Genomic DNA, 26791 nt, shown 5'->3' on the forward strand with positions numbered 1-26791 from the left:
AAAATTCAGACTGCCGTTCTCTTTCAAACGTGCATCAGTAATACGCTTGCACATTAGTGGGCATATTAGTGTATACATAAGAAGATCATTAGACAGTCGGAAAAATGGGGAGACAGCTCAACTGCTAATCACAGCAGGTAAGCAAGCTAACAAGTAGGGAATTTAGCACTTGCCCATCCAATACAGACCGATAGGTTGGCCTTCAAAAACACTACCAGCATTTTCTGCATGGAAAGGTGACTGCACTGCTGGCACAGAGACAAATGAAGCCCCGTTTTTTCCACCATTCGCACTCCCACACAATGTCAGTTGTGCGACGTCATTTTTATGACATCTTCGCTCCGGCAAATTAAATTAAATTCTGAATCTCTCAACCAATCAGACAAAAACAAATGGTGGATGATTTATTGTTGTTAGGCTGAATGCGAATTAGGTTCACTAGCACTGCGGTTTTCACTCTGGTTTTCGTTCAGGGCTCAGTTTTCAAGGTCAAGCAGGCTTCAGACAAAGACTGGTAAAATCAACGATTAGGGGCCTTAGTGCTAGTGCATTAAAACTGGACGGGACACTTAAGCTCGGCTTTAAGGGTACAACGCAATGCCGTTAATGGCTTGATACGAATATATGCGAAACTATTCTCTACTTTAGATTCATAGATCCCTGGGAGTCCTCATACCTCTCCTGGCACAGTGGTGCAGCGGTTAAGCGATGTGCCACTGCCCTACGATGGCAGGTGCTGCCACCGGTGGGGCTTGTGAAACACAGGTTGCTCAACCCGAGCAACCAGTGTCTCCAGACTGACAGTGGCGACTGAGCAACCCTCGTCGCCAGGCAGACATTGGCGAAATCGGTGAGTGGGGGCATTAGTACTAGCGCACTACAAAATTTGTAGAGCTAAGCTTACTGGCTTAGCCATTTCGTCCTGCATTTGGCCATGGAATCTACATCGCCAATCATAAGAGAAAGCCTAGCCGTGTCAGTGTAAAAAAAGGGAATCTGATCAGGCCACCTGCTGCCTCCCTCTCCCCTAAACGTGGGGGAGGGGATTTCCTGCTCTCCACTTCACAACCTGCCATATATTGGTAGGTAGCAGCCATCGAAGTTAAATTCAATCAATTCAAAAAGTAATTACGGTCTTACGGCTGAAGCTGTAGATTCCATGGTAGAAATGCAGGGCTCATTCAAACCAAACCAAACCTATAACAGCTTTTGCTGCAAAAAAAAAATCACGATCATACGTGCCTTTGTTACAATGTTTATCAACAGATGGCACCACTGCACTGTTTACTATGAAGTCCCTTCATGCTATTTGCGGTGTAAATGTTCAGAAAGAAAGGGAACGATCCTCTCATCTCGTTCTTGGCTTGCACTTCTCAAGTTGCTGTGCATAGCAGCTTCACAGTGGCCAATTGTACAGCATGTGAAGCAAGCTACACTTTGCATTGTCACATCTCAACACCGCTCGTCGTATTGCTTTCCTATTTTGGCAGTATTCTCATCAACATATTGCTGCATGTAAAAGTGATGAACTGGTGAAAGATCTAGATTGGAAGAATCTGCCATGGTGTTGGAGTCTGGACTGGTGTCAAAGACATGGTGGGAATAAACAGAGCATGACTTGCTTGATCTGCCTTATTTGATAGATGGCAGCACTAGTTCATCTGACCAATTGAGATTGCTTCCTTATTATTTGTTCTGAAGACGACAGATTTTCCCATTAACACAGGACAAATAAGGCAAGTAGCGACTTTGACAGTACTGTAAAATATCTAGCCCCCCCCCCTATCCCCCTTTTCCTTGAGATCATGAATTCTCATAAAAAAGCCAAACACGCGCCAATGCGATTATGTCTCATGTCCGGGAGAAGTTCAAAAATAAAGCAAAGACGCATAAAGCGCCAATTGTTCAGTATCCTCGTGGTGCTTATCGCGGAGGGAGGGGTTATGCATGCGGCAATGAGATCATCCAAATGATAACTCGAAGCTTAAGGTTAAGCGGTTTCCAAAGAAAAGCTTCGGTGTTTACACATTATCGAGCCCCCCGCCCCGCTGGCTGCCATCTTGAATTTAATGACTGGTCATCTGACTAAGCAAGGGCCCACTCCAGCATGTCCCCATTGTAGATTTTCATGCCTAGACTAACAAGCACCTGTCCCGCAATATTTCATGATTACCTTCATATCTCAGGTGGGCACTTGCTCGGTATTTTATGGTAATTGAAGAATGCCAGAAGGTAAAAACTGACCTCAGCAACAGGCCTGGGCAAGAATGAGCTAAGCATACAGGCAGAGGCCTATATGCATGCAACAAGCATGCAGGTGCTTACTGTCAACTGGTCGTAAGTGCCACATGCAATATTTTCCCTCTTCAGAAACTATCTGTCCGGCTCCAGATTCACAGCCGCATGACATGTGCATGTCCTGCATGCATGCATGGCTTCACACAATCACACACTTTGAAGCCTGCATTCTTTTCTTTTATTGCAGTTGGACAATCTGAGTCTTTGTATAATACAAATCATAATGAAGCAGCAACTCAGCAAGAAGGAACAAACACAAGTACTCAAAGCTTCTGCATTTGAAGCCAGTCCATAAGTCGCGTTAAGGATTAAGACGCTGTGCAGTCCAAAATCCTACATGCCCTGCCTCCACGGCATGGAAGAATGAAACAGTAGATTCTGACAAGGTCTACATTCACACACACATCGATCGAGTCTGACAATGGCCTAGCCAAAGGAGTCTCGACATATTCACTCAGAAAAACAGTCAATGGAAGATTTACAAACGTCAAGCCCTCCATTCCCCAACTCAGCGGACTTGGCTACATTTGCGCGCAATTAATGAGAAGTTTCGCGCATTTTGTGCTACCTGCAGCAGTAAGACTGCGATGCTAAATAACGCCTTACACACTGAAATGAACAGACTGATTCTGAAATGTCATGATGTCAAAGGACTAGTGAAATCATTAACGAACAAGGTGTGAAGAAACGAGTTTAATGGCTCACACAGCAGACAGACAGGCCTTTTGCTTATGATAAGCAACACGGCGCAAGAACCCGTAAAGGTAACGCCATGCCTACATTCACTGCTTTTGTTTTGTCTCACCTGAACCATTCACTGTCAGTTTTTTGGAAGCCACATACCTGGAAATTCATTCCAGTTCACTGCATGTTTCCAGTCAACCAAACCATATCATAGCTTGACAAAGCGTATCACCTTGATGCACAGTTCTTGGAAAGCACAGAAGTCATAAAGTAAACAAAAAACAGACATCACCCAGAGCTAGCAGCTAGAAGCAGTATACATATTAATGTATACTGCTTCCAGTGAACTATATCAATTGCAGCTATCACCGATACCTTCTGTGGAGTCTCTGCTACTGTGCTGTCACAGCAGGCTTTGAAATTGAAAAAAAAAGTTCCTGAACAGAGTTAAACCATCCACGTAAGCAGGAAGCAACTGACTGGCAACTTGAAATGATACCAATGGAATGGGCAAGTCCTCAAACCTGTGACACACGCACCAAGCAACTCCTACACTTTCTCACAGTGTGCGAGTAGCGGGGGACATTGGGAAGGGGCCGGCTTTTAGTGCACGCTTGGTACCGACACTCTGTCAGTTGGTGATGCGTGTGATCCTCACGGATGGCACGCCTGTTGGGTTTTGCTGCCTCGGCGGGGGTGGGGCCAGGTACCCACCAGGTGGCGGAGGCGGCGGGTATGACATCACGGGCCCCCCACCAGTGTAAGGCGGCATAGATGTTGGGGGCGGGGGAGGGGGCGGAGCATGATAAGGCAGTGGGGGCGGGGCTCCCGGGTACGCAGGCGGAGGTGGTGGCTCGGGTGCTCTATGATAGTACGGTGGCTGGCCACCAGGGGGAGGTGGCGGAGGGTGGTTGGGTGGTGGGTGGGAAGTAGGGGGCAGCGGTGGCGGAGGTGGTGGAAGCGTGTAGCCGGGCGGTGGTGCCGGGGGGTAGCCGCCCCTGTATGCCTCGGGGGGCGGCGGCTTTTCGCTGGGCGGCGGTAGCTCGTGGAGCCTTGGAGGCAGGGGTGGCTGCCCGACGTCAACCACCATGGGTACCGGCTTGACACTGCTGTCGATGGTGGGGATGGGCATGCCCGCCATGGGCGGAGCAACTGAGGGTGGTGGCACGACCACAGATGGCACAACAGGTGTCACCATCTCTGGAGGTGGTTGCTGCAGAGGCTGTTGTGGTGGTGGTGGTGGCGCCACTGCAGGAGACTTGGGCGGGGAGGACTGCACCGGTAACGACGCAGTTAACCTGTGCCTCAGTTCAAGCAATGGCGACAAATCGTGAATGCAAGCCTACGTAACAGTGAAAAGAGACAGCTGCAGAGTCCCTGGGCATGTGCCGAGTGGATCAATTTTTGACAACAAAGGCTAGAGCCGTTGCCAGTGGACATATTCATTAACATAAGCTATGACTCGTCATTTATGCTGTTTGTATGCAAGCTAAAAGTGTATCCACAGAGGCAAGTCACAAAGGTTGTGCGAATTGCTGATGACCAGCACGGTATACTTCAAGTGACTGTTATTCACAATAGGTGAGTAGTGGAGGTGCTCAGCACAGTTTGATGGCACTAATGTTAGGCAGCAATGATTACCGTCACAACTATATGACTAAATAAAAAGCTTGCAAGGCACTAAACGTAGTCATGAAAATGCAGTGTAAAAACTTGAAGATTTTTAGTTGCCACACACACCTTAAGAAATGCATAGGCCTAAAAGACGAACGTAACGTGTGCTCGTTCCAAGCCCCCCACCTAAAGTATCACACATGAAACATGCACACCACGCACAAAGTTCTTTTCAACTATTCATTTCATTATTGGCACAGAAACCACAAAGTAAACACTGTCTTCCTTCCAGCAATATTAGAGCATACTTTGAGGACTGCCGACGATGGAGGTCGTCATTAGTGAAAACAGATGTAAACAAACACGACGTGCCACTGTGCATTTCCCAGAGTGCCAATTATTGGCTGAGGACCTGTAGTGGTGTTGGAAAAAAAATTCGACAGTTAAAAACCACCCAAAACAAGAGTCGCTTCTTGAATTTAGCATCACTGTGAGGCAAGTCGAAAAAGGCCACACAACCTTTGCAACTCGGCAGTGTAAATGTTGCGTTACTGGTTTCAATCATTAAAGAAGAATTTACAGTAAAAAAAAACAGAACAAAAACCAAAACTTAATGACTGTACCACAAAAAGAAGTGCAGCCAGTGCAATGAAGAAACCGAGTGTGAAAAAAAAAAAAAATGTGCCGTACAGTCACTGCAAAACTTATGTAAACATCGCAGAGTGTAACTAGATGAGCTCTACCTACGTTATTACCACAACACAACAGAAGTGCCCTCAATTTATTACTACACAGACCTCAAAGAATTAACAGCACACATTCACTCTGAGGTGTGCATTTTAACTTTCCCTCCAGCCCTGTCATCTTTAACACTGCTTTTCCTAATCTTTAAAACGAACCTGAGGCGACCATGAAAACTTGTTCACCTGACCAGAAGTTTTATCAGAAGTTCCCCCAAAAAGTATACATAATGAAGCTAGGTGAGTCAAAATATCTGTCACTCAAGAAGAATTAATAAAATTACCTTGCAGTGATAACACAATGACAAGGAGACATTACATTTGACATGAGCTGATGAGTGAGGGTAAGGAAAAGCTCATGTCATCCTACTTGAAAATGGCACTGGCTAAGTTAAAGTTTTTTAGCTGTCTCGTTTTTCTTTCCCTTTGGCAGTGACTACTGTTTGCGCTTTTTTTCCAGTTTTTCTTTTTTGCTTTTCCAACAGCTAGACCCGCACTGAAGTTGTCTAGCTAGCTAGTTGTGCGGTACAGGCTCTGAAAGCAAATGACCATCTTCCTCTCTCTCATACCACTTCTGCAACATCGGTGCTATCAAGTATATGAGCCGGTGCACTCGTCTTTCCATCCACCACAGGTGATGCAGACTCAGCGCTGACACGAGACCATGCCAGATCATTGCGTCGCAAAACTCCGCGCTGTAACGACACATCATTTTAAGGGGGGAAGAGGGTCTTAGAAAAAGATTTTTATTAATGAAGTCACAATTATGAAATCTTCGGGGAACATGTATTTTTGCGCGCTGATTCCAAAGATGGCGTTTAATTTCATGTGCAACAATTTCTTGAGCACTTAAGCAATATGTTATGTAACTTTTTGTGGAGAGCTTTCAAGAAACCTTGCTGCAGTGAACTTGCTAGAATACATGCCACTGGTTTCTCTTGACATTAAGCTATGCAATAAAGCTAAAATTATCATCCTGCCTGTCATAGAAGTAGAGTTATAGAATTTTGAAGTTGTCACTTCAGAAACAGGAAGACAAATTTTTCTTCCCATTTGTGAAGTACGAAGTTCAAAACCCTGTAACTGAACTTCTGTGATAGGCAGGATAATAATTTTACCCTTATTGCATAGCTTGCTGTCAAGACAAGCGGACGGCATACATTCTAGCAAGTTCCCTGCAGCAAAATTTTGTTAAAGCTCTCCACAAAAAGTTACATAACATACTGCATCAAGTCCACAAGGACTTGTTGTACATTAAATTAAATTCCATCTTTGGAATTGGCATGCAGGAATACATGTTCCCTGAAGACTTCATAATTGTGACTTCGTTAATAAAAATTTTTTCCCTAAGACCAGCTTCCCCCCTTAAATTTGGCTACGCTCCACCTACACGTCTTTTCGCCAGCCAAAGGCAACGCACGGCATGTGACACGCGTACGCGACGCTGATGTCTGGGTATGACAGATCAATGCGCCGTGCACAGGTGCTATGCCAACCCTACCCGCACCCGCAAGGTAGCTTCTCCGCACATTCGTGAAAAGGCGCGGAGAAGCCAACTTGCGGGAGTAACATAAATATGCGAGAAAGCTCTCTTGCGGGGTATGCTTTGGAGGAAACATTCTTTCACTTATTTTTCTCTCTCTCTGGCTTGCCTCAACATTCCTTCACGGACGGTCCACGAGTACCTCTGCGCGGAGTCGCCATGGGTCACAGATGATGCGAAAGCTCGCCTTAAGTGAATTTTTTTTTTTTACACCGAGTCTGTGGAAAGCAAACCAAATACTCTGGTATGTTCATCTTACCCGAGAATTAATCTTAACCGAGTTCGTCTGAACAGGAATCTACCGTAGTTTGTTGCAAATGAAAAGAGGTGACATCTAACAGCTGATGCTAGGTTTCAAAGGGAAATTCCTGCGTGCAAATACAGTCATGCAGATGAAGCCCAACAGATACAAATAATGCCACTTGAACACAGTGGTGGAAGTCTGATTTTATTTTCTTTTGCTCACTGAGAACACTGCTTTATTTCTGCATAAAAATGCAGCACATTCTGCATGACTGCAAATGAAATAAAGATGGCTTGCTCTGAGATGGAGAAGTGATAAAGCAGCAGATAAATCATAAATGCCAAAGGGCATGCATGTTTTCATTCACTCCAAATCTACTCGGTTACCCTAACAAATCATTAGTTACTGGTCTCTGCATTACAGGTGCTTACCCGAACGGATCATCAATTTACCAGTTCTCTGCATCACAGGCTCTTACCCGAACGGATCATCAGTTACCAGTTCTCTGCACAACAGGCTCTTACACGAACAGATCATCAGTTAGCAGTTCTCTGCATAACACACTCTTACCTTAATGGATCATCAGCTACCAGTTCTCAGCATTACAGGTGCTTACCCTAAAAGATAATCAGTTACCAGTTCTCTGCACTACACGCTCTTACCTTAATGGATCATCAGCTGCCAGTTCTCAGCACAACAGGCTCTTACCCTAACAGATAACCAGTTCCCAGTTCTCTGATTCAGGCTCTTACTCTAACGGACCATCAGTTACCAGTTATCTGCACAACAGGCTCTTAACCTAATGGCTCATCAGTTACCAGTTCTCTGCACAACAGGCTCTTACCCTAACGGCTCATCAGTTACCAGCTCTCTGCACAACAGGCTCTTACCCTAATGGATCATCGGTTAGCAGTTCTCTGCACAACATGCTCTTACCTTAATGGATCATCAGCTGCCAGTTCTCAGCATTACAGGTGCTTACCCTAACAGATAACCAGTTACCAGTTCTCTGCATTCAGGCTCTTACCCTAACGGACCATCAGTTACCAGCTATCCGCACAACAGGCTCTTACCCTAATGGATCATCAGTTAGCAGTTCTCTGCACAACAGGCTCTTACCCTAACGGATCATCAGTTAGCAGTTCTCTGCACAACAGGCTCTTACCCTAACAGATAACCAGTTACCAGTTCTCTGCATTCAGGCTCTTACCCTAACGGACCATCAGTTACCAGCTATCCGCACAACAGGCTCTTACCCTAATGGATCATCAGTTAGCAGTTCTCTGCACAACAGGCTCTTACCCTAACGGATCATCAGTTAGCAGTTCTCTGCACAACAGGCTCTTACCCTAATGGATCATCAGTTAGCAGTTCTCTGCACAACAGGCTCTTACCCTAACGGATCATCAGTTAGCAGTTCTCTGCACAACAGGCTCTTACCCTAACGGATCATCAGTTAGCAGTTCTCTGCACAACAGGCTCTTACCCTAACGGATCATCAGTTAGCAGTTCTCTGCACAACATGTTCTTACCCTAACGGATCATCAGTTAACAGTTCTCTGCACAACAGGCTCTTACCCTAATGGATCATCAGTTAGCAGTTCTCTGCACAACAGGCTCTTACCCTAACGGATCATCAGTTCGCAGTTCTCTGCACAACAGGCTCTTACCCTAATGGATCATCAGTTAGCAGTTCTCTGCACAACAGGCTCTTACCCTAACGGATCATCAGTTAGCAGTTCTCTGCACAACATGTTCTTACCCTAAGGGATCATCAGTTAACAGTTCTCTGCACAACAGGCTCTTACCCTAACGGATCATCAGTTAGCAGTTCTCTGCACAACAGGCTCTTACCCTAATGGATCATCAGTTACCAGCTATCCGCACAACAGGCTCTTACCCTAATGGATCATCAGTTAGCAGTTCTCTGCACAACAGGCTCTTACCCTAACGGATCATCAGTTAGCAGTTCTCTGCACTACACGCTCTTACCTTAATGGAACATCAGCTACCAGTTCTCAGCATTACAGGTGCTTACCCTAACAGATAACCAGTTACCAGTTCTCTGCATTCAGGCTCTTACCCTAACGGACCACCAGTTACCAGTTATCTGCACAACAGGCTCTTGCCCTAACGGATCATCAGTTAGCAGTTCTCTGCACAACAGGCTCTTGCCCTAACGGATCATCAGTTAGCAGTTCTCTGCACAACAGGCTCTTACTCTAACGGATCATCAGTTAGCAGTTCTCTGCACAACAGGCTCTTACCCTAATGGATCATCAGTTAGCAGTTCTCTGCACAACAGGCTCTTACCCTAACGGCTCATCAGTTAGCAGTTCTCTGCACAACAGGCTCTTACCCTAATGGATCATCAGTTAGCAGTTCTCTGCACAACAGGCTCTTACCCTAATGGATCATCAGTTAGCAGTTCTCTGCACAACAGGCTCTTACCCTAATGGATCATCAGTTAGCAGTTCTCTGCACAACAGGCTCTTACCTTAATGGATCATCAGTTAGCAGTTCTCTGCACAACAGGCTCTTACTCTAACGGATCATCAGTTAGCAGTTCTCTGCACAACAGGCTCTTACCCTAATGGATCATCAGTTAGCAGTTCTCTGCACAACAGGCTCTTACCCTAATGGCTCATCAGTTAGCAGTTCTCTGCACAACAGGCTCTTACCCTAATGGATCATCAGTTAGCAGTTCTCTGCACAACAGGCTCTTACCCTAACGGCTCATCAGTTACCAGTTCTCTGCACTACACGCTCTTAACTTAATGGAACATCAGCTACCAGTTCTCAGCATTACAGGTGCTTACCCTAACAGATAACCAGTTACCAGTTCTCTGCATTCAGGCTCTTACCCTAACGGACCACCAGTTACCAGTTATCTGCACAACAGGCTCTTGCCCTAACGGATCATCAGTTAGCAGTTCTCTGCACAACAGGCTCTTGCCCTAACGGATCATCAGTTAGCAGTTCTCTGCACAACAGGCTCTTACTCTAACGGATCATCAGTTAGCAGTTCTCTGCACAACAGGCTCTTACCCTAATGGATCATCAGTTAGCAGTTCTCTGCACAACAGGCTCTTACCCTAACGGCTCATCAGTTAGCAGTTCTCTGCACAACAGGCTCTTACCCTAATGGATCATCAGTTAGCAGTTCTCTGCACAACAGGCTCTTACCCTAATGGATCATCAGTTAGCAGTTCTCTGCACAACAGGCTCTTACCCTAATGGATCATCAGTTAGCAGTTCTCTGCACAACAGGCTCTTACCCTAATGGATCATCAGTTAGCAGTTCTCTGCACAACAGGCTCTTACTCTAACGGATCATCAGTTAGCAGTTCTCTGCACAACAGGCTCTTACCCTAATGGATCATCAGTTAGCAGTTCTCTGCACAACAGGCTCTTACCCTAACGGCTCATCAGTTAGCAGTTCTCTGCACAACAGGCTCTTACCCTAATGGATCATCAGTTAGCAGTTCTCTGCACAACAGGCTCTTACCCTAACGGCTCATCAGTTACCAGTTCTCTGCACTACACGCTCTTACCTTAATGGAACATCAGCTACCAGTTCTCAGCATTACAGGTGCTTACCCTAACAGATAACCAGTTACCAGTTCTCTGCATTCAGGCTCTTACCCTAACGGACCACCAGTTACCAGTTATCTGCACAACAGGCTCTTGCCCTAACGGATCATCAGTTAGCAGTTCTCTGCACAACAGGCTCTTGCCCTAACGGATCATCAGTTAGCAGTTCTCTGCACAACAGGCTCTTACTCTAACGGATCATCAGTTAGCAGTTCTCTGCACAACAGGCTCTTACCCTAATGGATCATCAGTTAGCAGTTCTCTGCACAACAGGCTCTTACCCTAACGGCTCATCAGTTAGCAGTTCTCTGCACAACAGGCTCTTACCCTAATGGATCATCAGTTAGCAGTTCTCTGCACAACAGGCTCTTACCCTAATGGATCATCAGTTAGCAGTTCTCTGCACAACAGGCTCTTACCCTAATGGATCATCAGTTAGCAGTTCTCTGCACAACAGGCTCTTACCCTAATGGATCATCAGTTAGCAGTTCTCTGCACAACAGGCTCTTACTCTAACGGATCATCAGTTAGCAGTTCTCTGCACAACAGGCTCTTACCCTAATGGATCATCAGTTAGCAGTTCTCTGCACAACAGGCTCTTACCCTAACGGCTCATCAGTTAGCAGTTCTCTGCACAACAGGCTCTTACCCTAATGGATCATCAGTTAGCAGTTCTCTGCACAACAGGCTCTTACCCTAACGGCTCATCAGTTACCAGTTCTCTGCACTACACGCTCTTACCTTAATGGAACATCAGCTACCAGTTCTCAGCATTACAGGTGCTTACCCTAACAGATAACCAGTTACCAGTTCTCTGCATTCAGGCTCTTACCCTAACGGACCACCAGTTACCAGTTATCTGCACAACAGGCTCTTGCCCTAACGGATCATCAGTTAGCAGTTCTCTGCACAACAGGCTCTTGCCCTAACGGATCATCAGTTAGCAGTTCTCTGCACAACAGGCTCTTACCCTAATGGATCATCAGTTAGCAGTTCTCTGCACAACAGGCTCTTACCCTAACGGCTCATCAGTTAGCAGTTCTCTGCACAACAGGCTCTTACCCTAATGGATCATCAGTTAGCAGTTCTCTGCACAACAGGCTCTTACCCTAATGGATCATCAGTTAGCAGTTCTCTGCACAACAGGCTCTTACCCTAATGGATCATCAGTTAGCAGTTCTCTGCACAACAGGCTCTTACCCTAATGGATCATCAGTTAGCAGTTCTCTGCACAACAGGCTCTTACTCTAACGGATCATCAGTTAGCAGTTCTCTGCACAACAGGCTCTTACCCTAATGGATCATCAGTTAGCAGTTCTCTGCACAACAGGCTCTTACCCTAACGGCTCATCAGTTAGCAGTTCTCTGCACAACAGGCTCTTACCCTAATGGATCATCAGTTAGCAGTTCTCTGCACAACAGGCTCTTACCCTAACGGCTCATCAGTTACCAGTTCTCTGCACTACACGCTCTTACCTTAATGGAACATCAGCTACCAGTTCTCAGCATTACAGGAGCTTACCCTAACGGACCACCAGTTACCAGTTATCTGCACAACAGGCTCTTGCCCTAACGGATCATCAGTTACCAGTTATCTGCACAACAGGCTCTCACCCTAACGGCTCATCAGTTACCAGTTCTCTGCATTCAGGCTCTTACCCTAAAGGATCATCAGTTACCAGTCCTCTGCATTACAGGTGCTTACCCTAACAGATAACCAGTTACCGGTTCTCTGCATTCAGGCTCTTACCCTAACGGACCATCAGTTACCAGTTATCTGCACAACTGGCTCTTACCCTAATGGATCATCAGTTAGCAGTTCTCTGCACAACAGGCTCTTACCCTAAAGGATAATCAGTTACTAGTTCTATGCATTTCAGGCTCCCTCCCAAGCACATTTCCTCCTCTTTAACTACAGCTAGAATTAGATTGGCAGAAAAGTCTACTCACAGGTAGTGAGTGCCTGCCTGACTTGACAGGAAGCACAGGTGAGTCTGGCGGAGAGTCCTGCGGGGTGTTAGGGATGGGCGTCGAGTAGAGATCCAGCACCTGGTGGCAGATGTCTGAAGACACAGGGCACACAGAATACAGTGAGACACAGTGCGGCTGTGGCTGCCAGTGAGGCAGAAAGTTCTTTTGGGCAAGGGAGGAGAGGGCCCTAACCGTATAGTCGACCCTAATTAATTTCACCCCAGAAGGACCGGAAATTTGCTGAAATTAGGGGCAGAGTTCAAATTAATGCGACAGTTTTAATATACCAGATATTGATGGGACCATTTTAGATTTATACAGTTTAATGTCCCAAAGTGACTTAGGCTATGAGGGATGCCGTAGTGGGAGGCTCTGGATAATTTTGACCACCTGGAGTTCTTTAATGTGCACCGACATCGTACAGCACACGGGCGCCTTAGCGTTTTGCCTCCATCGAAATGCGACCGCCGCGGCCAGGACTGAACCCACATCTTTCGGGTCAGCAGCCGAGCACCATGACCACTGAGCCAGTGCGGCGGCGGGGACAATTTTAATAAACTGAAAGTTCAAATTAAGAAATTAAGTGAGTTTGAATTAATGAGAGTCCACTGCATACAAGGGGAAACAGCTCGTGACCCCGGCATGCAAGTTGCTGCCCTGCTTCAAATCACACTGATGCTGGCACTCTATGGTCTAACAATAACGAGCGTTCTGAGTGAGATCACATGACAAGTTAAACGAAACGCACCAACTCAACATAAAGGTGCCCATGCATCTTGATGGACAAAGCATGACAATGCAGTGGGCACATTATCAGGCTGTAAGCAAAGTGTCAATATGACAGCACAGCATCTGTCAGTCTCATAACAGCAGGTGGACAAAATGGTGCAGCTAGCAGAAATTCTCGCACTGATTAGGTGCTCTACAGCAGTCTGGTGCAGCAATTCAACACAGTGCTTTGTCTTATGCCTTCACAACAGTACAACGTGCCTGACACCCTGCTGTTTACCTGCTCTTCTATAAAAACATTTAAAGGTCACCTGCAATAAAATTTTTCATCCCGTGCTAGTAGTAATATGTCAAGTACCCTAAAAACTAAGGATGGCAATCATGAAAAAAATGAGTGCATGGGGAATAACTTGCAAAAATCGTAATTTTTTAAATCGAAACAAAAAATGGCAAACCATTGCCAAGTGCCGGAAATGACGTGCGCTGTAAAACCCATGCATAATATATATATATAAGCAGGGGGGTGAAGATTGCATGGATCCGGTACAACATAAATGCAATAGAGTGGGCAGACGGTGGAAAAAGTAACAATCTTTATCCTAACGTTTCGACCAGGGTCTGGCCTTCGTCAGAGTACCTGATACTTTGACTAAGGCCAAACCCTGGTTGAAACGTTAGAATAAAGATTGTTACTTTTTCCACCGTGTGCCCACTCTATTGCATATATATATATATATATATATATATATATATATATATATATATATATATATATATATATATATATATAATAAAACCCACATATAAAACCCACACCTAAGAAGTGTAATTTGGGGACAGCAAAAACAAAAAAGAAGAAGAGAAAAAGCTTTTATGTGAATATAATGCAAGCAGGGAAAGCTCACCAAAGCATTTAGTATTTTCACTGCGTTTCCCGCTATAGTGACCGTCGTCGTCGCATGCACTGTTTTCAGAGTCCTTTGTCAGAGATACCCCTATATGAGAAATTGTCTTTGGCGCCATCGAGCGTGCTCGATATCCCTCATTTCTTGAAACCGCGACTGGCGAGCTGCTCTGGAATGCTGGCCCAAGCGTCTACGACCCAACTGTAGAACATGGCTGGAGGAAGGATGATAGCATATCTCTTGAGAGTCGGAAGAATGCGAAAACATGCGTTTTGAGGAACGTTTGGCAGCAGTAACTGCAGGCTCTCCCTACCTCAGCAAACCAAGTAATAGCACTTGACACAGTGCCGCTGCTTTCAGAAGCAATGAATATATTCCTTTTAAAAGCAGCCGAATACTGCTTTCACAGTTTTGACATTGTTTTATGTTGTTTTATGACATAAGCAACAGATTAAGAGGGGAGGGGGGGCGGCCTTCAAAACGTGAAAACCTAGGGAAAAAAAACGAAATTTAAAAAAACACCCGATTTCGTATTTGTAAGGTCTTTCTCAATTATATCCCGAAAGCTTTTCTCCAAAGAGACCCCAGAAATGACTCTAAAAAATATTTTTTTGTGACCGTAGATAGCAAACAAAACTGTGATCTCTGTGAAATTGCCAGTTTTCTCGTGTTTTTTTACTCTACTGGCCTGCTTGCAGAAAACATAGCCTGACAATGGCTTCGTGGATTTTTCGTGCGATTTGTTGCATTGTGACATTCCTATATTACTGAATTACTTTTCCACTTTTTTTTCCTCTGTCACTAATTTGACATGACTGTAATGAGTCGATTATAAATATATAAAGTTCTGCGTAGAAGAGCTCAGACTTATAAAATCTTTTGGGGAGTGTCACTACACAAACCATTCCTTAGGCTAAAATTTAAGAGCGACTCTAGGCTCCTACCATTTTATGTTGTCGCGGCAGGCATTCTGCAAGTTCGGTATAGCAATAAAGCACATCCAAATTTTTAATGTCTAAACCACTGAAGATTTATGAGTTAAAGTTTGTATTTATTGATGATGATGATGATGAATTTTTATGGTGCAAGGGCATCTGAGGCCAAAGAGCGCCATGGCACAAGGTATTTTTGATTTCTCAAGGTGGGGTCAAAGACCCATTTCCCAAGCATTTCATCCTAAACAAGCCGAGCACCAGACCAGGGGAAAGCTTGTACCCATTGTATCACCGGTGGGTACCCGGCGGCACTGGGGATCGAACCCCGCACCTCCCGCATGCGAGGCAAATGCTCAACCGCTCGGCCATCGCTGTGGTGTTTGTATTTATTCATTTAGCGCACATCTCAATAAGCATGCCAAATTTCATCGCTCTATGCCAAAAAATAAAAAAATTTCACCTACGAAACCCACGTCCCCCCTTAGGAGGCATCCTAGCCAATGTCAAATTTCATTGCAGTTGGCTTATGGAGCTTTAGCCCAAAGGTCCTGAGAAAAGGGGAGCCCGTAAGTGTGTCCCACCTTCGAGCAGCTCGACGGTGATGTCCTCGACGTAGACCTCCCACCAGCGCTGATGACGTGAGGTGCGTCCCACCCAGTCGGTCACCTCAAACTTGGACAGCTTGCCCGCCAGGTAGATGAGCGCTATGGCCACCACCTCAGGCTCCCACTGAAGGCACAGCGTCGTGCACAGGCTGCACGCGCAGGGATGATCAACATGTGCCATCAACTGGTCACAACAGCAAAAAGTTGGCAATACATAGAACGCAACTAGAAAGAGAACCCTACAAGATAATCGCACAATAGTGACAGCACTAGAGTCGACAGTGTGTGAAGCATCATGTCTCGGCCAAAAATTTCAAAACCATCTCTCGAATAAAGTAGCTGGCCTTACTAAGCAGCCAAATGACATCATTTAGGTGAGAGCTAGCGACTTCCTCTTCGAAACTTACTTGACGCAGGAAGCCCTTCTGACCTAAAGCAATCCCTGATGCAGTAGAGTCCCTCAAACATGGGAAGTTTCACTCAAAGTGGTTCTAAGGAGGGTGAGCACAGAGGAAGCTTAAGAATGCCTTCAATCACAATGCACAATTAACATTCATTCACTTACAAGATTTTCTCCAAGAACTCAACAGAAAGTTTGCTATATACTTGCTAAACCAGCTTGCCTCAACATTGTTTCAAACTCTTCCTCATCTACTCCTCCTCACTCATTCAACAACGCCAGCAGCTTCCGTTCAAAAGTACAAGGCTGCTTTCCACGCTTCCAAAACCCCAGGGCAAAACCCCAGGGTTCGTGACAAATGTTGGCAAGGCACAAAAACAGTCGCATGTTCTCACCTGTCATTGATAAATGTCCAGGCCATCTGAACCATCTTTTGAAGCTTTGCCTTGTCACCTGCAGCAAGCGACAGCGTCAAGCATTAAATCTCGCATCAAACACCATGCTTGACATGCTAATCACACAATGGCAACTGTCAAGAGCTAACATTTCGCAAAACCGGGCTGGGTGCATCAAGGGATGTAAGTTGCAGAGTTTTCAACAAGGCAGACAATTAGATTTCATAGGATCATTTAAGCGGCCAATGCACTAACAAATTTCCATACAATCAACAACAGATTATCGAGCTGACCTGAAGCAAAAGACAAAAGAAAGAACATAAAACAAAAGGAGATGACAGCTATACAGGGTGAATGCAGTCACAAGGCAACTGAGAAGTGAACAAAGTGATGAGCTGTGACCCACCTTTGAGACACTTGGCGTACTTGAGAAGAAACCCGTAGGGATGACTGACCTGGAGGTCAAACTTTATCGTCTGCAGCAAAATTCGCTCCATGGTCATGACTTCTTCCTGCATCACAAAGTGCTGATGTTAATATAATAGCACAGGACGTAGAACAAGCCCAAGCTGCTGTTCGGGGTATCACAAAATGGCAGAGGAAGATACTGTCAAAGGCATTTCAGACGATTCGTACTACCTCACAGGTTGCCCTTTCTCAACAAGACCACACGAGTGCAAACCCACGACCAGCACACTTACTGTGACATAAAAAAACAACAAAAACATTGCACATGCTTGTTAGGACAAAACGCTATATGTATTTATGCTTACTGCTTTCAGAAGTATAACTAGAGCCATATTATGGGGGAATAGCGAAGCCTAATTTCGAGAGGAAGTGGTTTGATAGGATTTATCTCTTGCTTCCTTCCTTCCTTTCTTTTTGAAGCTTGTAAATGCTTATATCTCTGCAGATTGAATACACACCTAATTTCATTAAAATATCCCTAATAATACAAATTTTCCTTTTAAGACCCGCATCCCTCCTTATGCAATGACACTGCACTGCACTATGCAAAGGATGGCCGGGATTTGCAATATGGCCAAGAAATAATGAACGAACCTTCGCAGCAAGACTACAGGTCATCTGCTGTTTGTACAGCACAAATGTCTGGCACAAACAATCCAATAACTAAGCATCACATGTTACAAGCGTTCACTTCTCTTCAAGCTGCACTGTGCTTTCCTCGGGGACTGACCTTAGGGTCTTCTCCAAAGGACAGGTACTGCTTGTCAGTGAGGAAAGACCGGGCCGTCTTGATAATGTCCTTGCACTTCTTGGGCGTCTCCTCCACTTTGCCCGCCAGGAAGAGGCAGCAGCAGGCTGTGATCTGCAATCGCACAAGGGCGATGGCACAAGTTCCGGCTTAAACTACCCCAACGACAACCCTGTCCTGTCCACAAACCTTCCATTTTTGAGCAGTGAGCAATGCAAGAGCATAACCCGTTTTTGAAACACCCTTAGTAATATTTCCTGCAGAGAAAAAATCCCTTCATAAAGCTGGCAAGCTTGCCCTGCAGGCGGAAACTATATGCTGTGCCGGTGGTATTTGGCTTCAAGCACGCAGAGATGGTCCCTGCATGATTTGGTGCAAGCTAAAAATGAGCTTCACTTTGATGTCAGCACTGAGTTGAAAGCGAATGGAGTGCTGACAAGGAACTGTGCGGATCCGTCAGCAGAGAGTGGGCATGCACATATATGACGTTGGAAGAATTTCTGCCTCAAGGACAAGGCTGCGCTGTTACTCTGAAGGAGTTCAAGCTGTACAGGGAAGCTGATTTCAGAGTTTTAAAAAGCATCCATTCTAGCCATGCTGATTCTAGAGTAAAAGGTAACCATACTGCTAATCCTGCACAAACAGCATGGACTCTTATTCCTTTAGTGGCATTAAAAGGGGCCTCCGATGAAAAAGACAGGACGGCACTCACAAATCTGGGGAATGTCTTGAAGGAGTGGAACATGTAGAAGCGGTGGAAGTACACCACGCCAGTGGCCATGGTGTCGTAGCGTCTGGGAGGGATGAGCAGTCAAGGTGCAATGCACTAATGCACGGTCGTACGCACATCACCACAAGTGAGCACTGGACAACCAACCGCAAACTTAAGAAGTACAGCCAAGCTTCTTTTTGCTACAATGGCTGCTCATGGTCCTGATTCAACCTGACCTATTACAAGATTCCATAAAACTGGCTTTTAAGAGCAAATACAAAAGGCTAAGCCCTGACCAGAGCAACCGAGCTAAGTAAGAAATAACAGTTACTAGCATGAGAACCATTACACCTTTTCAGCAAAGCTCAGAAATATTAGCAAGTTGTAGCCACCTAGTCCTTGCATCCCGAGCAGTCACCAGTTGCTATTTAACTTTTCAAGACGATGGAAGCTAAGACTAACATGTCTGCTATAGCATTACAGAGTGCCAAAGTCTTTGGAGGCAGACCTACACTCTGCAATATTAAATTACCTATAAGGAGACCGGTTCATTAGGTTCTGCCAATAGAGGCATCATAACATGATTCAATTGAAGACGACTAGGTAGAAGTAGCCTTCCCTCCACAGCTGTAATGAACTCTGCCAACAGCCACGTTTAGGTCTTCAGCTTCAACCTGCCTATCAGTGCTAGTTACTGGTGATAACAAATAGCAGTCACTTCCAGTGCCTGACCCTGACACAAGACCAGGAAACGTATAGGATTGGGCAAGTTGGTCAGACATGCTAAAGGGAATAATGGCACAGCATCAAGTGACGAATACAGCAAGAGAGCACATACACGCACAACTTACGCAAGTTGTAATTTGGCGCTTGTGCGTGTATGTTCTCTCTTGCTGTCCTCGTCACTTGATGCTGCGGCATTATTGCCTTTAACAAGGCCAGCCACATTCCCCTTCTTTCTAGCATTTCGATGAGCTGGTTTCCCAACCTGGAACTTGCCCCACGATTAGCCACAAGCAGAAAGGATACAGTCCCATCTTTGTGCCCACGTTGATGATGAACCGGGCACCCTCCCGCCTGTACCGCTGCTCCTTCTCCACCGAGATGCCATCGAGGTAGGAGGGCGTCTTGCGTAGCGCCTTCTTGTTGTAATACCAGTTCGGCATTTTCTGCTGGGCCTGCGAGTGATGCGAACATTATGTGCCGAGTGCGATGATGTTTTGCATAACATGCTCAAACAAGTGTTTACTAATAATGTCCAGGTCCATTGCCACTTGTCGATATCAGACACACAGAATCCTGTACAGAGCTGCTCTGGAAGCTAGTGAACATGTTCAGATGTTGGAAAAGCATGCAGCAAAACTTAGCTCCATGTTTCAGCTTTTCTTAAGCAGCGGGCACGCCTTCCTGTAATTCAGCTGTGCAAACGCATTTGCTTCAGGCATCGCACTAAGGTTCAACACGACAACATACTTTTTCAAGACATTCGAGACAAACCTTCATGCCGCAACTTCGGCCAAAAATGCAGCACACTTGCCATGTCACCTGCTTCACACTCATACGAATAGTGACGTGAGCATCAACTGATACTGCGGTGCACCATTTCGACGTGCGTTTCTGTCCCCAACTGGTTGGCTTTGGCTAATCGGGCTACAATGTGCAATTTGAGGCAAAGTGTTGAATATGAACATCCTCAAGAACTTGCAAATGATATATTCTTACCACACAGACTAGTAGCTGACATTTCATATCAGCTGAACAAGCTTTTGGGAGGTGATGTGTGCTAAATACAAATACGAAATATTCTGAAACAACCGGAACACCTGCTCACCTTTTCGGCGTCAGTCACATACGGTGAAGGGGCCTTCCTTTTCCCCTGCGAGTACACAGTGCGCTATAAGCATCAAAATCTAGCCATTTGCTGTCAGCCACAAGGAAGCCTACAAACTGGCAGTGGCCGTAAAAACAAAAGGTGCAGAGGCCAAGAGAAACAAACAAAATGTTTTATGCTCAGTGCATCTATCTCACAGCCATGACACGAAATGCAGGACCGCAGAATGGCAATGGTTTTTATTCCTACTGACTATGTTGGCAGAACAGTAAATAAATAGAGTACAACAATTAATAATAAATGAAGAAAATTTATTATTCACTCATTTTATTATGACTAACAAGTTTGTTAGTTTATATATAAATAAATAGCTGGCACCTAAGCTTGTACTGTAATGCCTATCTGAATGGCATACAGACTGCTCCGCAATTAAACGCACACCGTAGGATGTTCCTCACAGCTAAACCAGTGAATTTTTCGAGCTCAAATTTCGCGCAGAAATGACATTTGGTCAGCATAATTGTTTTATACCACATCTCTTTGGGGTACTTGCCTGAATCAATAAGAAAAAGTCGGATACTCGCATCGTCTGCGTTGACGACGAAACAAAACAGGCCGCTCTCTTAGCGATTGCACCCGTGGCACCATCTCGTTGGTCGACTGTGGAGATTAGGCACAGGAGGGGGTTCTTCTGCAGGAGGTTTGAAGGCTCTTCAGCAACCGCTTCATCAATGATCACAAAAAGCTTAGTTTGGACAAAACTGTACCAAGTTTGTAGTCTTTTGTGGTACAGCATCTTCAAACCTCCCGCAAAACACTCCCCCACGTCCTTTGTCAAATCTCCACGGCTGACAAACGAGATGGCGCCACCGGTGCAATTGCTGAGAAAGTGGCCTGCTTCGTTTCGTCGCCGACGCAGACGATGCAAGTATCTGACTTTTTCTTATTGATTCAGAAAAAGTACCCTGAACTAATGAGGTATAAAGCAATTCTGCTGACCAAATACTATCGATGCCTGTGCGAAACTCGAGCTTGAACAATTCACCGGTTTAGCTGTGAGGTGCATTCTACGGCGCGCGTTTAATTGCAGAACACGCTGTATGTGCAGTCAACAAAATCTGGCAGGATACTATAAACACCATTGAATGGGTCTCTAGTGACATAAGGAGATTGCGCAGCAAAAAAATGCAACAGAAGTGAGTAGACGACAGACAGTGTCACGCTTGTTCCGTCTGCTGCATCTTCTGCACTGCGCGAATACGAGCCGACTGATCCAGTTTTCTATCCACTGCAGTACAATAAAATCCCTGCAGATGTCAGTCATTCCTAAAATTCGGTGGGTGTTTTGGAGGATCAGTACCGACAAAGTCGTCTGAGAAACAAGAACGCAGTAAGAATGATGACGTGAATGCAAAAATGCGGTAAAGAAAAGCACGGCTAGCAGTAGCGTCACACTGATGCTAGCAGACGACGATGAGGTGGGGGGGAATGACGGCAGACGACGGACATGTCGAGTGGACGATCACACATGATGGGTTGCGATGACTCAGCGAAGTCACTCTCTGTGGGCGTAGGAAGTGGTCAGTTTGTGGCCAAAAACACACCAGCCGATGCCATTACGAGCCCCTCCAACCCAACTTCGTCTGTTGTATTTACGCAAACGTCGAGATCATCGCTGGCCTGTCGTCTGCTCAACTAAGAGGATCCAGACAAGGACAGCTCACATCGCGTCACGCATGACCAGTCGCAGCCAATACTAGTGTGTCAGAGATTTAATTTTCAAGCCAGATTCCTACGCCCGATGTCGAAAGGTGGCAGAGAAAGACAAGAGGGAAGTGACAAGAGAACTGCATTTCCACGTACCTTCGAATAGGAAATTACGGATATGCAAAGGGTGGTGGAGTGGTACTTTTGTTTGCTGTTAAGAGCACGTTCTAGCTCCACCCATCAGAGATCATGCGTTCTGGAAGAGTGAAGACGAAATTGGTGCTGGTTAGTTCAGACAATTTTACGATGCTAATCACTTGAGGCTGGACTTCAGGCAAATGTACTCGTTTCTTTTGACCCTGTTAAGCCTTGTTGGGTATGGCACAGATCAGGTGATCAAATGAACTTGGAACCAGTTTGACGGTGTTTTCAAACACCAATATCTGGCTTTAGAACCTACAGTGAAATCGCTAATGGCATTTTTGGTTTGAACAGGCAGTCAAACCTAGGTGTGTTGAGTGGTTTGAACAATGAAGCGCTCTTGCAGTCAATGCTCTTGTTTTTGTGATCAGCCATGAACCTGCAGGTATACCAGTGTACTCGGCGAAAAAAAAAAAAAGTATTCATATATATATGTGCAAGGCAGTTAGCTTTAACAGCATCTGTGCAGGGCGGCGGGGAGCTGTTTAATGACATTTATTCAAATCTATAGTCAACTGAAATCAATATAAATATTTTGTGACAGTCACTTCCCCATAAAATGCCTAGCATTTTTATTCGCACTGCTAGAGCATGGACAGTATTCACCGACGTCACCATGGCCATCATTTTGTTGTACAGTCCACAGACCTGTCTAGGGCACTCCAACTCCGTACCATCTGTGCTCCGCAGTGCGCAGAGCGACGGCTAGCAACAGCGCCTGGTTCGAGATAGTGCATGTCTGATGCTCGGACAACACTCAAAGGTGCATAATCTCGAACCAGGCGCTGCCGCTAGACGTCACTCTGCGTGCTGCGGAGCGCAGACTGCACGGAGCTCGAGCGCTCTAGACAGGTGTGTGGACGACTGTACATGGATCATGGTGAAAGCCATTGCAAGTGTCTAATAGGCTTATCGCCACCTGCACCGGGTTGCATTGTTGAAGGTGCGCGCCGTACTACCAAATGGTACCAGTGATGCCACATGAATACTCCTATAGTAGCATATGAAATTCACCTGAAACAATAATTATAAATACAAAAACATTACTAGGCTATGTCGGCACCGTAAGTGTCTGCAAAATGTGTTGCCGGATGCGACGTCATCAGTCATGATCTGAAGAGTAGTGTGGTGAACTATATAAAGTCAATGATTAAACAATATTGAGTCAGAGTAATTAGTCATTAAAATTATTCAATAAGTAACGGTAATAATCAATGACCATAATTAATAGTCCTAATCACAGAAAATGTGATGACATTAATTAATACATTAATTAATTGCGAGTAATGAATATAGTTAATTAGGTTAATTAGCACGAACAAATAGTGTGCCCTTGTGATGTCATCCATATGTCTGATGACTTCATGCCTACAGCCAATCAGAGTACAGCAACAAAAAGTACACATCATCGAGTGGTAGCATCAGAGATCGAAGAGTGGTGGTCGGATCTTAACGGAGTGGGTAAGTAGGTGTAGAAAGGCGTCGACTAGGAGCCACCAATGTCACGGCAAACACTAATGCTTTCACATTTTTCCAATGCAATCTTTGCAGTAATCTCGAATTTTTTCTTTGTTTCTGTCTTTGAAAAGGAATGGAGAATCAATTCTTCTGAACCCCGTGACAAGCACTAGGAAGGCTGAAAGTTCTAGCAAAGCGCAGATGCTGCTTTCAAAGCAGTTGCCTGTTAATAGCAGTTATTGATATATATAAAAGAAAGGAACAAAACGGGAGTGCCCACAGCTGAATTTCTGAATTGCCACATACCTGTCAGGCACCTGAATGGTAGCCGACAGGAAGAAAAGAGACAGAGTTTTGGACAGACAAGAGAGAAAATAAGGGAGGGAAAAAAATTAGAGAGGGTGAGCAGCATGCCAGACCGTCACGAGCTCTTGGAGCTGGCACATAACAGCAGCATGTCCCCCATTCTGATATGCTAAGGTGGAGTTCATCTTGCCCGAGAGACTGGGCTCAACCGCTCTCAAAGGAATTTTGCAGCTTCTTTCTGACAAACACTCAATGACCTTGGGGCTGCACGTGTGAAGAGATCAAGCAGAGTACAATCATCTGTGCTTATCTTCACTGAAATATGGCCACCGGGATTCGATCCCATGACCTTAGCAACAGCAGCCAAAGGCACTGACTGAGCCACCATAAAGGGTGGATGTAAGAAGACAAAGTGAGCTGCATTCATCTTGTTTCATCCTTTTATTTGTACGTGTGCTGAAGTGAGTTAGTTCGCTGCCATCACAAAAGCTTGTTCTTACCAAAAAAAGGCCTGAATTTGGCCACGTATGCTTGCATGGCTTTGGTTCCCTTTCATTTTCTTAACGTTTACCCCCATTCCTAGGTGTGCAGGCTTGCTAAGAGGCTCATTTGTTCTCAAAAGACGCCTACCCCAAAAACCTGTACCCTAAGTTTTCGAAGTGCCGTCTCATGCCACCAATAAAGCAGCTCCAACACATCTTACTGCCGCTCCTAATCAAGAACGTTCTTCACGGTAAGTGAGCATTTGCTTTGCAAGGCTCGCTGAGATTCTAGGCTCTGTTAGATAACTTCTTCCCTAGGAAACAGCAGCTGTCTTATTGTAATGGGCACTTTACAGTTTTTCAAGTGCGCTATTTCCGATTTCCATGGTTTTTGCCCCACATTCACTGTTTCGAGCTAGGGTATCGCTTTTAATAACCGCATAAATGAATGCTGAGGTTTTCTTCTCCATTAAAAATAATGAAAGGACCTCAGGGAAAAGCTACAAGCAGTTACTTTGTTTTTTCATTAGCTAAAAGTCTTGTTTTATCGTAACTGGCACTTTTCGATTTCTCAAGCGTCTAATTTTTTTCATTTCCATGGTTTTTGCAGCACGTACAGCGCCCTAAGTTCAGTACTTTAAGGGTGCCCGAGGCCCTCACACAACTTGGCACACGGGGCCGTCACGCAGAGCAAAAAAATATAACGAACGCAAAAAGCCTGCTTGTAAGCCACTCAGCGTTTGCTATGCGAACTGCGCCACTCGTAGGCAGGAGGCCTATCAACAGCTCTTGCAAGAGTGCTGCTTTTCTCACATCACTTAGCAATTTCTTGGCTTGAATGTAGATCGCGGGCATTCAGTGCCCATTTTAATACATTTCACGCCTTAAGTACATTTTTGTACTTAGTTTCGGGTGTCCAAAACGCAATACTTTCTCTAAATCATCACACAGCCGAACGGGTTCATGCCGATGCCGGAAGCAGTCAATCCCAGCACTCGATCCGCTAAACAAGAGAAGAAAATTTTAACTCTGGTATCGTCACAGCTAACATCGCAAGGACAAAGCTCACAGCGAAGGCACGCGTCGTAGACGACCGCAGCAAGCCAGCGGCGCGATTGATTACGCATCTCGCTGGAAAGAAAAAAAAATATTACACATTGAAGCATAATGTACTCACTTTGCTGGACTTCATGGTGCTCATTTCCTTTCCTACACGCTAAATGCTAACAGAAATATTAGCCAAACAAATCAAATCAAAAATGAAACGCAGAACTCTTCACAGCATTCTAACGCACAGCGGCCATGTTCCCTTTCTTTTTTTTTTCGCTACGGCGATGGTGATGATGATCGCACCCATAGAGTTTGTTGAGTGTAAGAAACTCTATGATTGCACCACGATCGATAACAACCATACCTGCCTCCGCGTTACTAATTTTTGTTTTAGTTAAGTATTTCATAGGAATTCTTTCTTTTTTTTAAGTATCTGCAAGCAAATTGTCTAAGTTGGCTAAAATCAACGCAAGTTCTTCCTTTATGCTCCATAATAAGCGGAAAAGAATGTCTTGCCTCATATGTTGTGTAAAAACATAATTTTCTGGCTAAAAAAAAAAGAACAGTACTTTCGCTTCTCACTAGAAACTGCCTGCTACAGACTACAGACTCGTGCACGGAAGCGTGTCGTTGGTGTCTCCTCTGCGCCTTCCATGGAATGGAATGGAATGGAATAGAATGGAATGGAAAACTTTAATGGTTCTTAAGATATTAGCGAGTTGAGGACGAAGGCTTCATTCTTGATAACTTTGGGTCCTCTTCAGCCTTGGGTGGGCCCCTAGTCCAGGGCACCACTGAGTCGGGCCACCTCGCTTGCTTGTGCTATGAGGGCCCTTAAATTTGGACCCCTAGCTCGCAGCTGGTGAGCCGGCTCTCCCATTGCTCCGCACTTGGTGTTGTATGTTTGCGGAATGTCATGCTTCTCTCGCATTCCCATGTGATGTGATATGGAGGAATTTTTTTCCTCCATGTGCCTTCATCCTAATTTACGGGCTGCACATTATTAGCGATCACAACCAGAAGCATCATTGGAACCACACGTACCTGTCATCAACGCATTACTTCGAACGTTACATGAAAGCAGATCGCCCTGATCGCTCATTTTACAAGACTTGTTACTGATCGTGAGCGTAGAACCCACTTGGCAGGCCATGGCAAGCCGTGATCTTTA

General features: G+C 45.3%; 1 protein-coding gene across 2 annotated transcripts; it reads right to left on the reverse strand.

Moving 5' to 3' along the window:
• Nucleotides 1-2453: 2453 nt before the first annotated feature.
• CycK (cyclin K) lies at nt 2454-25899 on the reverse strand. 2 transcript variants are annotated; one of them, XM_077665872.1, is made up of 11 exons: nt 25748-25886; nt 22280-22379; nt 20417-20461; nt 19615-19763; nt 18586-18667; nt 17856-17987; nt 17064-17169; nt 16658-16715; nt 15839-16011; nt 12668-12780; nt 2454-4255 (listed from the first exon to the last, which is right to left on the reverse strand). In XM_077665872.1, exons 4-11 carry the CDS (start codon nt 19749-19751, stop codon nt 3614-3616), a joined length of 1443 nt encoding a protein of 480 aa, XP_077521998.1. In that variant the 5' UTR covers nt 19752-19763; nt 20417-20461; nt 22280-22379; nt 25748-25886; the 3' UTR covers nt 2454-3613. The 2 variants fall into 2 exon arrangements, with proteins under 2 accessions (XP_077521998.1, XP_077521997.1); XM_077665871.1 differs by lacking the exon at nt 22280-22379 and having other exon boundaries at nt 25748-25899.
• Between the last annotated feature and the right edge of the window lie 892 nt (nt 25900-26791).

This window comes from Amblyomma americanum, chromosome 5, assembly GCF_052857255.1.
Source record: "Amblyomma americanum isolate KBUSLIRL-KWMA chromosome 5, ASM5285725v1, whole genome shotgun sequence".
Taxonomy (NCBI): domain Eukaryota; kingdom Metazoa; phylum Arthropoda; class Arachnida; order Ixodida; family Ixodidae; genus Amblyomma; species Amblyomma americanum.